Below are 12,460 nucleotides of genomic sequence, written 5' to 3'. Positions count from 1 at the left end.
TTTGCACTGCCTGTTCCAGGAGAAGCAACCATGGCTTTGTTCTCAAGAAGTTATTATGATGACATTTTGTTATGAGTACTTGCTTTTATAACTACCTTTTTATGACAAACTTAAAACCATGCCTTAGTTTCACAAGAGGTTGTTATAACCTACTTGTAATTTTCTGTGTTTCTACACCTATCTCTTTGCCTGCAAAATTCCCCATTTAGAAAAAACTTCTACCCCTGAGCTATAAAACATTATCTTCCCTACATTTAATGTCATTTTTTGTTTTGTTTTGTTTTAATTTTTTTATTCGATATAATTTATTTACATTTCAAATGATTTCCCCTTTTCTAGCTCCCCACTCCCCGAAAGTCCCTTTGAACCCTACTTTTACAGAAAAACTATACATGTAGAAGAATAAAAACATTTGTTTAAACTAAATTTGTTCATGATGATTTTTGAATATTATTCTGTGTGTTCTTGCTAACCCTTTACTTTTAAAAGCAACAAATTATCACTACTCAAATTTTGAAATAGCATGGTTAATCAATAATAATCTGCTTTACAAATGGATCAATAGATTGATTCTACCTTTTGACGAAGACTCCAGGGAGCTTCACTGGACAAGCTGAGTCTGAAGACCTCCTATGAGAAGGAAAAAAATTCTATTTTGCAACCTCTGTATTATACATTATGACCCTTCTAACTAATGTAGTTGCTTCCAGAACCTCATTGCTAAGTTGTCCTGCTTTCTGTCTTCCAAGTCAGAAATATTTTCTTTTTTCGTCTCTTTCTAGTTCCTTTTTCCATACAGCATCCAAATCATAAGCTGTATGACATAACATTTATTTATTCTCTATGAAGACACTCATTGAAGTTTCAATTGTTTACAAATTTCATTACTAAGTCTGTATCCTTTTGATTTGTAATTTACTATTCCTAATTTTCTCTACTTATTTCTCCTACAAGAAGTTGGAGATATATCTAGCTTTCCTACTCTATTTTTCCTTCTCCCAAGTTATAGCTTAATTTACTTAGCTCTTAGTCATTTCTAAATTCCCCCTTTCCAATATGACTATGTAAACTTGAAAAATGAAGGAACTGTCTGTTTCCAGTGACATGAGTTAGTAAAGCAAACTAAAATGATTTGTTTTACTAATGTGAGATTCAGAACTCGTATTCATACTAATCCTAATTGAAATTAAGAATTTTGGAATCTTGGAAATTTATCTTGTATGGGCTGTAGGACAGATTTCTGGTTTCAACATTCAGCTATTTCACCCTAATAATATTTATAAATATCTTGCAATTTTGCTATGTGAGGTACAATATCTTCCTCCATCCCATGCTCCCTTCCTCAACATAGGAAGGCAAACACATAACCAGGATACATGTTCCACTATGTTTATAGCAACCTTATTTATAATAGCCAGAAGCTGGAAAGAACCCAGATGTCCCTCAACAGAGTAATGGTTATAGCATATGTGGTACATTTATACAATGGAGTACTACTCAGCTATTAAAAACAATGAATTCTTAAGATTCTTAGGCAAATGGATAGAACTAGAAAATATCATCCTGAGTGAGGTAACCCAATCACAAACACACAGATGGTATGCACTCACTTAGCCCAAAAGCTCAGAATACCCAAGATGCAATTCACAGACCACATGAAGCTCAAGAAGGAAGACCAAAGTGTGGGTGCTTTGTTCCTTCTTACAATGGGGAACAAATACTCACAGGAGCAAACATGGAGAGAAAGTGTAGAGCAGATGTTGATGGAAACACCATCCAAAGACTGTTCCCACCTGGGGATCCATCCCATATATATAGTTACCAAACCTGGGATCCATCCTATATACAGTTATCAAACCTAGACATCTTTGTGAATGCCAAGAAGTACATGCTGATAGGAGCCTTATATAACTGTCTCCCGAGGGGCTCTGCCAGAGCCTGGCAAACACAGATTTGGATGCTCACAGCCAACCATTGTACTCAGCACGGAGTCCACAATAGAGGAGTTAGAGAAAGAACTGAAGGAGCTGAAAGGGTTTTCAATATTACAGGAAGAACAATAATATCAACCAACCAGACCCCCCCCCCTGAGCTCCCAGGGACAATATCACCACCCAAGGAGTACACATGGAGGGACCCATGGTTCCAGCTGCAAATGTAGCAGAGGATGGCCTTGTTAATGTGAAAAGAGACCCTTGGTCCTGTGAAAGATTGATGCCCCAGTGAAGGGGAATTCGAGGATGGGGTAGTGGGAATGGCTGGGTGGAGGAACACCCTCATAGAAGCAGGGGGAGGGGAGATGGAATAGGTCTTTTCTGCGGGGGGCAGGACTTGGAAAGCGTATAACATAAGAAATGAAAATAAAGAAAATATCCAAAAACAAAAAAAAAAAAAACAAAAAATAAAACAGGACAATTCTACTTACCTTCAAAAAAGAAAGAAAGAAAGAAAGAAAGAAAGAAAGAAAGAAAGAAAGAAAGAAAGAAAGAAAGAAAGAAAGAAAGAAAGAAAGGAAGGAAGGAAGGAAGGAAGGAAGGAAGGAAGGAAGGGAGGGAGGAAGGGAGGAAGGAAGAAAGAGAGAGAGAAAGAAAGAAAGAAGGAAAGAAAGAAAGAAAGAAAGAAAGAAAAAGAAAAAGAAAAAGAAAAAAGGAAAGATAATTATATGTTATCTCTTTTTTTATTTCCTGCTAGTGTCAGCTTCAATACAGATTCATACATTTCTGGTTTTCTTCTCTACCAGCATTCATATAAATGACAACACCTTTGTATCCTAAGCCCTGTCTAACCCCTGTTTAGATACTGAATTGATTTAATGTTGCCAAAGTTTAAACAGATACTGCAAATTAGGTACAGTATAGCCTGTGGAATATTTTTGATTAATTGAAAGGGAAACTTTGGCAGCAATGTGGCCCACAAGGTCAATGTCTTATACAACTATGTGTTAACATATTCCCTATAGAGAGCAGAAAGAGATTTTTTCTTTCAGCATCCTATGGGAAAGTTGCTATCAAAAAGTACGTGCAGATGAGACTCATGTAGCCAGTCATCTAGCAGGTGAGATATATTATTTCCACGTTTGTGAGTTCAGAGATACATTATTACATATTTGGTAAATACATATAATTTAATATGGCCTTATACACTGTGTGAACGTTTTTAGAATACTTTACTAGTACGTGAAAAGAAGTACTAAATTGAAAACGATATATTTGTAATGGTTTACTGTTATGGTAAATATGAAATACTATATTTGGAAAAAAGAAATTCTCTAAAATCAGTGAATTCCTTAAAAGAAATGAATAGGTGAAAGGCCATTATTTTTGTTTTAAAAGAAAATGATGCATTTGACACATTACAGTTTATGATTATTTCCAGAGGCAATAAACTTTGGATATATTCCCCAAATGTTATCCTGTAAAGTTTCTAAATGTGATTAGGCTGAGCAAAAGCTATTCATGCGCACCTAAAACTTAAAGATATTATATCAAACTAAAATTAGGGGATAAGGGTATTAGGGATTAATACCCTTGACAAAACTTCTGGAATGTGTTGGCTTTTTGATGATAAAGAATAGTAATATTATAGCATAGGTTTATTTGAGCAAAGTAGGGTATATTAGAGTATAGGCTGAGTACTTTTAAATGCTTCTAAATTGATATTACAAAGTTTTTACTTACAATTGACATGAACTTGGAATTTACTTTATAAACATGGTAAGCTACTTCACAGATAATGTTCAGGCCAACAATGACACTAATGAGGCTTAAAATATATGTAATGGCATTGAAAGAAAAATAACATCATAGGGATGGTGCTGATATCTTAAGTAGTTACTTCTTCACAAACATTTGGTGCCATTTTATCTACCTTAAGCCCTTCATGATGTATGTACTTTCTGTCCAGTAAGAGTCAGAAAGAATGATTAAATAGTAATTTTTCACAATTGAGAAGACTGGATAAAGATAGCAGACTTTATAGATACTGAATAGTGTGAATTTATGTTTCTCCTCTGCCCTGTCTGTTTCTTAGTGCTACTTTGGTTGAGACAGCATGAATCATGAAGTTAAGTTACATAGTTTGAGAGACAATTTATTATGTAACTTTTTAAATAACAAGCTTTTTAGGATAGAGAAATGGGAGTAGTGGGTTAATATTCCAAAAAAATGATAAGCTATGAATAGAAGTAACGTTGAATGTAGGAGTCTCTGAAAGAAACAAAACTAGTGTCACTGAATTTAAGGCAGGCAATTCTTTAAGACAACATCCAGAAGAAGCAAATTCTTCCCACCAGAGTCTCTTCAAATCAGTGTAGACCCATAGAAGGAGCCACCATACACCCATTTTCACCCCCTTCTTTTCTCTGCCTTTTTGAGTTTTCTATTATTCAGCTCGTCTTCATCACTTCCAACACCTACATAGTATGTGTTTACTACTTTTTGTCCAACATAGCCAAACTGCTCTATCTTGCCTGAGCAGTTGAGGTAAGTACAGTTGTTTGTAGAAGATACTTTGTATTCTAGTGATATTTGTCTTAAGGACATTAAGGTATATTTTAATACCTGATGAAAACCTGATGGGTTGTATTTATTAGTACTTATGGAGAGGTATAGGGACAATAATGGTTCTCAGACATTAAAAGTAAAAATAAGAAAAGAGAATAATATAACATTAAAAAATCCAAAATGACAACAATGAAAATTCAAAACCAAAGTAGAAAAAAAACTGGTAAAGATGACAAAAGAGAATATGATATATTTAATATTCTCTTTTTATGCCTCAAGAATTTATTTCTCAGTTTGTAAGACCAATATAGCCATTCTTATGGAACACAACATGTCATGTTATTCAATGCTGTGCAAAGCAAGGGGTCATCCATTCTGAATAATTTAGGAAACTCATTAAGCTATTCTGATGAATGTCAGTTTTATTTCTGCTGCAGTTTGGATTTTTGTCTTGGCTTTTTAAATTATGAGTGAAGTCGCCATGATATTGCCCATGATAAATAAAAATCCACAATAAGTGAATTATAGGAAAATATCTTTATAATAGAGATGACATTAACAATATTACATAAGTATTATTGCATTCAAAATATAATACAGAATATTTCACTAGCAACAATTCAAAACATTTTATATTACTAAACACATTGAATTTATGTTTGAGAGTAAGATATACTGGAGATGTATAGATTTTAAGTTCCTTATGTATAGAAAGTTTATTGAATGAAGCTTTAAGATAAATACAGTATGAAAGGAAAAATAATCAAGTCAGAAAGAGAACATTGATTAAACCAGTCATTAAATAATTGATGAAGGCACAATTATTTTCAATGTAATGAAATATGAATCTATTACTTTAAATTTATTCTTAAATAAGTTCCATGCCTTTTTGAATTAATATAGAAAACATACTTTTTATAAACATTCACAGAATACAGATAGATTATAAAATTACCAAGAATCATATGTTTAATATTCGGTTGTATTTGATGGAAATGAATTTTTTCACATTATTTGACCTTGACAGATCAACAAATTCTCAGGTTAGTTATTAATTTTATGTAACTTTTTAAATAAGAAATCATTAATTATAATAATGAAATTTACGTTGTCTTGTGGTTTGAGTACTGACAATGATAATACATTGCAACTAATATTATGCTTTTTTATTAATACCCAAACCTAAATTACATGATTAGAAATTTTCATAATTATTTAAGTGGTGGAATAGAGTTCTAGAGAGATAGATCAACAGTAAGAACACTTATTGCTTTTATAGAGAATTTGGCATTGAATCCTTGCAAGTACACTGTGGCTCAAAACCATCTATAACCCTGTTTACTGAGGAGTCAATACCTTCTCTCAGGAACTAGGATCATACATGGTTTATATAAAAACAAATGCAGGTAAGCATTCATGCTTCTCAGGAAGCAATTACACATATGATGTACATATACTTATCCAGAAAAAGTGCTTATACACCTGAAACATACATATGATTACTTTCATATAATTTCGCTATATGATGATATTTTCATGAGGAAATTTTAGAAAGCCTTGGCTTTGAAAATCTAATTTAAACTTTTGGAGGGGATATGGGATAGGGGGTGTCCGGGGGTGGGAAACCAGGAAAGGGGATAACATCTGAAATGCAAGTAAAGAAATAATTTAATAAAGAAAAAATCCCCCATTAATAAATGACATTATTAAAGGAAGTGAAATTTTGTACTTGAATATGATCATAAAAATTTCCAGATCTGATAATAGTTTAGCCCCAAAAAAACAATTATAGATACCTTCTCTAAACCAATTTTTAACTTTGTCTTTTGAACTGTTCCTGTGACCTGAGACTGAAAAATTTAGATGCCTGAATGATAAAATATTTTGCTAGAGATGATAACTATAATCTGACCCTATAAAAATAATCTAGATATTAAGATAATTAGAGTGCAATCATTTATTTGTAGATAACATAAAATATATATTTATTTTAATGTAATCTCAAAGAGTATGAATAGTTTAAAGTATACTCTTAAGAATTAGAAGAAAAGTAGACATGAGATATTTAATAGCTATCTAGCAAGGATCATTATTTTCTGTTTATACATACTATTTATAAAATATCATAAAGACTGTTTTAAGATGGTATCAGATGTTTTGTAGGTTACCAGAATTTCTTGTCCTTCTTTCAAGGAACAATACCTAGAAATAAAAGTGTTATTAATTGAAAAAGTAGGTAATAAAATATATAATATAAATGGAAAATAGGAATTTTATGGAATGTTAAGACCTCATCCTTGCCAACCTAATTAAAATTTTAAAAATAGAGAAAAATACATTACATCAGTCAATGGCAATAGGTGTTTTTTTAACCATGAAACAATTAGGTAAATAATGAAAGGATATGTTTTATTTTACATTAATTGAACTGCAAAAGTAATCAGAAGCACACTAAAGTCAGCAAGTTTGTGGTGGAAAATGCTGTGGGGAAGTCAATTTCATCAGCGTCCTTAAACTAATAATGATATTGAAATTGTAGACAATTTAATAATAAATAAGTAGAATATTTTTATGAAAAAAATATTTGCTTTAAATAATCTATCACTCTACATGGTAAAACTAGTTCCTGTATCTTTTGCAGATAACACCTTTCTTATGGTTTCCTTCTCATTCATGAACCATGCAGCTGAATATCAATGTAACAGAGTTCATTCTTCTTGGCTTGTCACAGGACCCCAGTAGGAAAAGCATAGTGCTTGCCATTTTCCTGTTCTTCTATATGGGGACATTAGTAGGTAACTTGCTTATCATTTTTACTATCAAGACAAGCCAGGCCCTTGGGAGTCCCATGTACTTCTTTCTGTTCTACTTATCCTTGTCTGACACCTGCTTCTCTACAACTGTAGCCCCAAGAACAATTGTGGACTCCCTGCTGAAGGAGGCCTCTATCTCTTTCAATGAGTGCATAATTCAAGTCTTCACATTTCATTTATTTGGCTCCCTGGAGATCTTTATCCTCATCCTCATGGCGGTTGACCGCTACGTGGCCATCTGTAAGCCCCTGCACTATATGACCATCATGAACCGGCAATTCTGCAGAATGCTGGTGGCCATAGTCTGTGTGGGATCCTGTATACATTCATTGGTCCAGATTTTTCTGGCCCTGAGTTTACCTTTCTGTGGTCCCAATGAGATTGATCACTATTTCTGTGACTTGCAGCCACTGTTGAAACTTGCCTGTTCAGACACATATGTGATCAACCTTCTCCTGGTGTCTAACAGTGGAACCCTTTGTACAGTGAGTTTCCTCATGCTTATGGTCTCATACATCATCATTCTCTATTCCTTGAGAAACCACAGTGCTGAGGGGAGGAAAAAGGCTCTGTTTACTTGTGTCTCTCACATCATAGTAGTCATTTTGTTTTTTGTGCCTTGCATATTTATATATACACGCCCTGCCACCACCTTCCCTATGGACAAGATGATATCGGTGTTTTATACAATTTGTACACCTTTTCTAAACCCTTTGATTTACACACTGAGGAATGCAGAGGTGAAAAACGCTATGAGGAAATTGTGGAGCAAAAAAATCTCAGATGATACGTAACAAATCAAATTTTTATTGATTTTAATATTGAAAATATTAATTTTCACTTACTTTTAAAGTAACACTATCTTAGAAAGGTAAGATCTGTTTCTTCTAGATAATCGGCAAAACAAATGTATCCTGAAGTAATATATCAAATTATTCTTTTTGAAATGAAGATGTAGCAGGAAGATGCAAATGTTTATCTCAGTCACATTGTTTAAATATTGGTCCCTATTAGGATTTACAACTTCTATTTAGTGCGATACTCACCTTTCTCTCATTTTATTTTATTTTTTTTAATAATTTAAACATATTTTTATTTTGAAGTATTTTTAAAATATTGAAAAATATTATTTTACATGTTTATATACAAGTAGAGGATGGCAAGCTTTTATTATTTTATTTTATAATTGTAATTTAGTTAACCGAAGACACTTAGCAGATATTAATTTTAAGAAATGTATATACCATAGACAGGCACAAAGGATGATTTTAGAGAGCATTTTAAAAATACAATGTCATGATTTATCTTTGTGTTCCACTGTTCTAGATCCTAATATTTATGCTCCAGTTAAGGAACTTCATAAAATGCCAAAATGGGAGTTAGCCTGAAAAATAGTCTAGGTGAATTACATGTGATTAAGCTTTTCTTGTATCATTAGGAAACAAGCATTCCAATAGTTAAAACATTGATTATATATTAATTTAATTGGTCACAGTTACATACATTGCTTAAGACATTTATTATTATTTTTAAAATTAAATTTAAAAAGCAGGACCTGAAAGAAATGCTAAGAAATCAAACTATTTGTCCCACAAAGCTTGTGTTTGATCCCTGCATCTCATGATGGAAGACAAAACTAACTTCTGAAATTTGTCATTGGAGGAACATATATGTGCCTTATCTCTCCTACATGAAATAATGACAAGATGAAATACAGATAGTTGAAATGAAAAAGAAAAATAACTTCAACATTATGGTGACTTTAAGCCTAACTGCCATATGTATAAGTGATTAGGTTTGCCAAGAACAATGAAGGTTCTTTCCTGAACAGGCACATCAGCTTTTGATTGACTCAATACAAATTCTGGGTGAAGGTAATATCAGTTCCTATTAAGAGATGGTGATGTTGAAGCTCGAAGTAACTATTCTAAATCTTCTTGAATTGTAGATTGGTGTTTATTTTATTGATTGAATTTCTTATTTCTGATTGTGACTATTTTTCTTCAAGATGTTTTCATTCAGGATTTCTTCAATCAAAGTTACATACTAGATTCACAAATTTATATAAGTTTTGTTTCAAAGTGTAAATATGGTTTCTGCATTTGTGTGCATGGGTTTGTGAATGTGTAACCATGCTCTTCCTGTTCACATTATCTTATTCTTAACAACTAAATAGGAAACATCTTTAAACATTGTTATTGTGATTGTTGCTATAGCTAGAATATATGTGTGAATATCTTCTGTCTGTCTATCTATCTGTCTGTCTGTCTGTCTGTCTGTCTGTCTGTCTATCTCTCTCTCCCTGTCTGTCTGTCTGCCTGTCTACTTATCCATCTACCCTCTATCCTCTATCTATCTATCTATCTATCTATCTATCCATCTATCATCTATCTATTATCTATCATCTAACATCCATCTACTATTCTATCAAAAACAGATAGACAAATATACAGAGAGAGAGAATTATGCATGTATAAAAGTATGCTAGATAATTTACCCTTAATCTTGAGATTATGCTTTGTGTGTGTGTGTGTGTGTGTGTGTGTATGTGTGTGTGATCACTCAGATCCTATCATAATATTAAAACAAGTAGGGACACCTCATCCACTGGCAGAGTACCTCTGAAGTTAGGAAGAATATGCCTTGTAGCTTTATTAACCTTATCTTTTTAATTTAAAAATTTGACAATTTGAAATTTGGGAACTGTTGTTTCATCTTGAATCACTTTTAAAATACAAGTTTAATATGAGTATAGGTTATTGTGTTCTCAGTTTGAGTTAAGTGTGGCTACACAGAATCAAACCTAGGCCTTTTGTATGATCAGTTAGTGTTTATAATTGCTGAGTCATTTCTCTTGCCCAGCAAACATTTGAATTTGCAATTCACATTGCAAGTTCAAGGAGTCTCACATAGATGCATGTTTTAAATGCTCAGGCTTCAGTGCTGTTTTGATGACCTTGGAAACTGGTTTATTGTTGGAAGTATGTTATTAGGATATGGACTTTTAGTTTATATCTATTTCTGGTTCCATCCCCAAGATCTCTGGCTCTTTCTGATACCATGTGAAAACGAAGGCTCATGCACAGAGATCAAAGCTATTTCTTTGCCTTCTTTGCAATAGTGAATTGAAAGATCTCTGAATCAATAAGCCAAAATTATCATTTTCTTCTTTAAAATGCTTCTATCAATATTCTATAAATAATGATAAAATTGCTAATATTATCACTTCATGTCTCTAATCTAGATATAAATATTTATGTTTATTAGATTAAAGTATTGTAAGAAATTATGGTAGGAGATTTGGAAATAATAATATATCAACCTAATCATATGGAATACTATTTCATATGGAAAACAGTAATAGGTATATCTGAGATATAAATTATCATAGAGTTCTCAGTACAACCAGGAAAGAGAGAATAGCTGGAATAGAAATGGAAATATTGAAATTAAAGGCACATTACAGCAATGTGGATAGATGTTGGTCTTTGTTTCTATGCATCAATACAGCTGTGCAACATTTATATCACAGCTATATAATCATAGAGACCATATACCAAAAGGGTCTGAAAGTTCTGGATAGCATTTATAGCCATCGTTATGATGATGCAGATCTCAGAGTCATCGAAGAAGAGACAATAAGTTTGTGGGACATGAAGCCATTGTAAAAGAAATTGACATTTGCAGACCTGATAACTCCTTTTATCATCATTGTGTTCACCCTGTGGATGTGTACATCTTAGGTATCCCTCTAAGTTATCTTCACTTGTGATTTGTAAATAATTATTCTATGTATGTTCTTCTTAACTACCATCTTCATTTATGTCCTTAGGTTTTGTTCTGTCTGTAGTAATATAGCACTTATTTCTTACATCATGATATAAGATATTCATTATGTCTGCATTTTTCAGAATGTAGATGAGCATTTAAAGCATGAATGTAATGCAATATGGCTGTTGCCAAGATAAACTGTTGGTGTTCTCTGCTGTATCTTGTTCTGGCTATTGAATCAATGTCTACCATGCAATGGGATTGAAAAGTGATAAGCATTTGAATTGTAATCTTTGAACTGAGGAGATGGCTAGCTTGTATCTTTGCATTAGTTTACTTCTCTGATGTTATACACAGAAAATTTAAATAAGAGCTTAAATAAGAGCATCTACAAACCCATGGAGCACTGACACATTTGAGCCTCTGAGCCTTCATGGTACCTTGGACGATGAGCAAAATGATGTTTTTGCCAGACATATTGTTAAGAGAAAGAAAGAAAAGAAAAGTAGAAAAGAAAAGAAAAGAAAAGAAAAGAAAAATATGCAGCTGTGTCATACATGTACTTCCTGTTAATGGCCAGGAAGATAAAGATGTTCTACTTTTAAGGTCTGTACTGATTGTTTTTAATGAAAAAAATGTTCATGTTGCAGATGATAATCTCATCAAACAAAGTATATCCCTGAAATTATAATTCCATGTAAATTATCCCAGTCATATATTACCTTTGGGAAACACAACAGTTTATTTTCAGCCTCCTTGTTATGGTATATTTCAGTAATTAAATATTTCAAATCAGATGATGAAAACCTCTATTTTTCATGTTCATAAGTGAAACTCTATTTACAGCTGTCACATGAAAGGCTGTGCCAGAGCCTGACCAATGCAGATGTGGATGCATGTAGCCAACTGTGGGACTGAGGGAAGGGATCCCAATGGAGGAGTTAAGGGAAGGACTGAACCAGTTGAAGGGATTTGCAACCCCACAGGAAAAACAATATCAACCAACAATATCTACCAAAGCTCCAACAAAATAAATCACCAACCAGAAAGTACACATGGAGTGACACAAGGCTCCACCCACATATGTAGCAAAGGATTGCCTTAGCTGGAATCAATGAGAGGAGAGCCCCATGGTCCTGTGGAGGCTCAATGACACAGTGTAGGCAAGTGCTAGGGTGCCAAGGCAGGAGTGGGTGGGTGAGCACCCTCATAGAAGCAGGGGGAAGAGGGTGGTAATAGTGGGTTTGTTGAGGGGACACTGGGAAGGAGGATAAAATTTGAAATGTAAATAAATAAAATAACCAATAAAAATGGGAAAAAGTATTCATGAGTGTTTAAGTATATATTCATATTGTTACTCTTTTACTGTGTGTA

At 33.2% G+C, this 12,460-nt stretch overlaps 1 protein-coding gene across 1 annotated transcript; it reads left to right on the top strand.

Moving 5' to 3' along the window:
• Positions 1 to 7,182: 7,182 nt before the first annotated feature.
• Positions 7,183 to 8,109, top strand: LOC127684842 (olfactory receptor 4C16-like). The gene has a single exon (XM_052181654.1). It carries the CDS (start codon positions 7,183 to 7,185, stop codon positions 8,107 to 8,109), a length of 927 nt encoding a protein of 308 aa, XP_052037614.1.
• The last annotated feature ends 4,351 nt before the right edge of the window (positions 8,110 to 12,460 follow it).

This window comes from Apodemus sylvaticus, chromosome 5 (genome assembly GCF_947179515.1).
Source record: "Apodemus sylvaticus chromosome 5, mApoSyl1.1, whole genome shotgun sequence".
NCBI classification, from domain to species: domain Eukaryota; kingdom Metazoa; phylum Chordata; class Mammalia; order Rodentia; family Muridae; genus Apodemus; species Apodemus sylvaticus.
This window is presented reverse-complemented; position numbering and strand designations above follow the sequence as displayed.

Coding starts and splice junctions, on each gene's coding strand:
- LOC127684842 (XM_052181654.1), top strand. CDS start 7,183: ATGCAGCTGAATATCAATGTAACAGAGTTCATTCTTCTTGGCTTGTCA.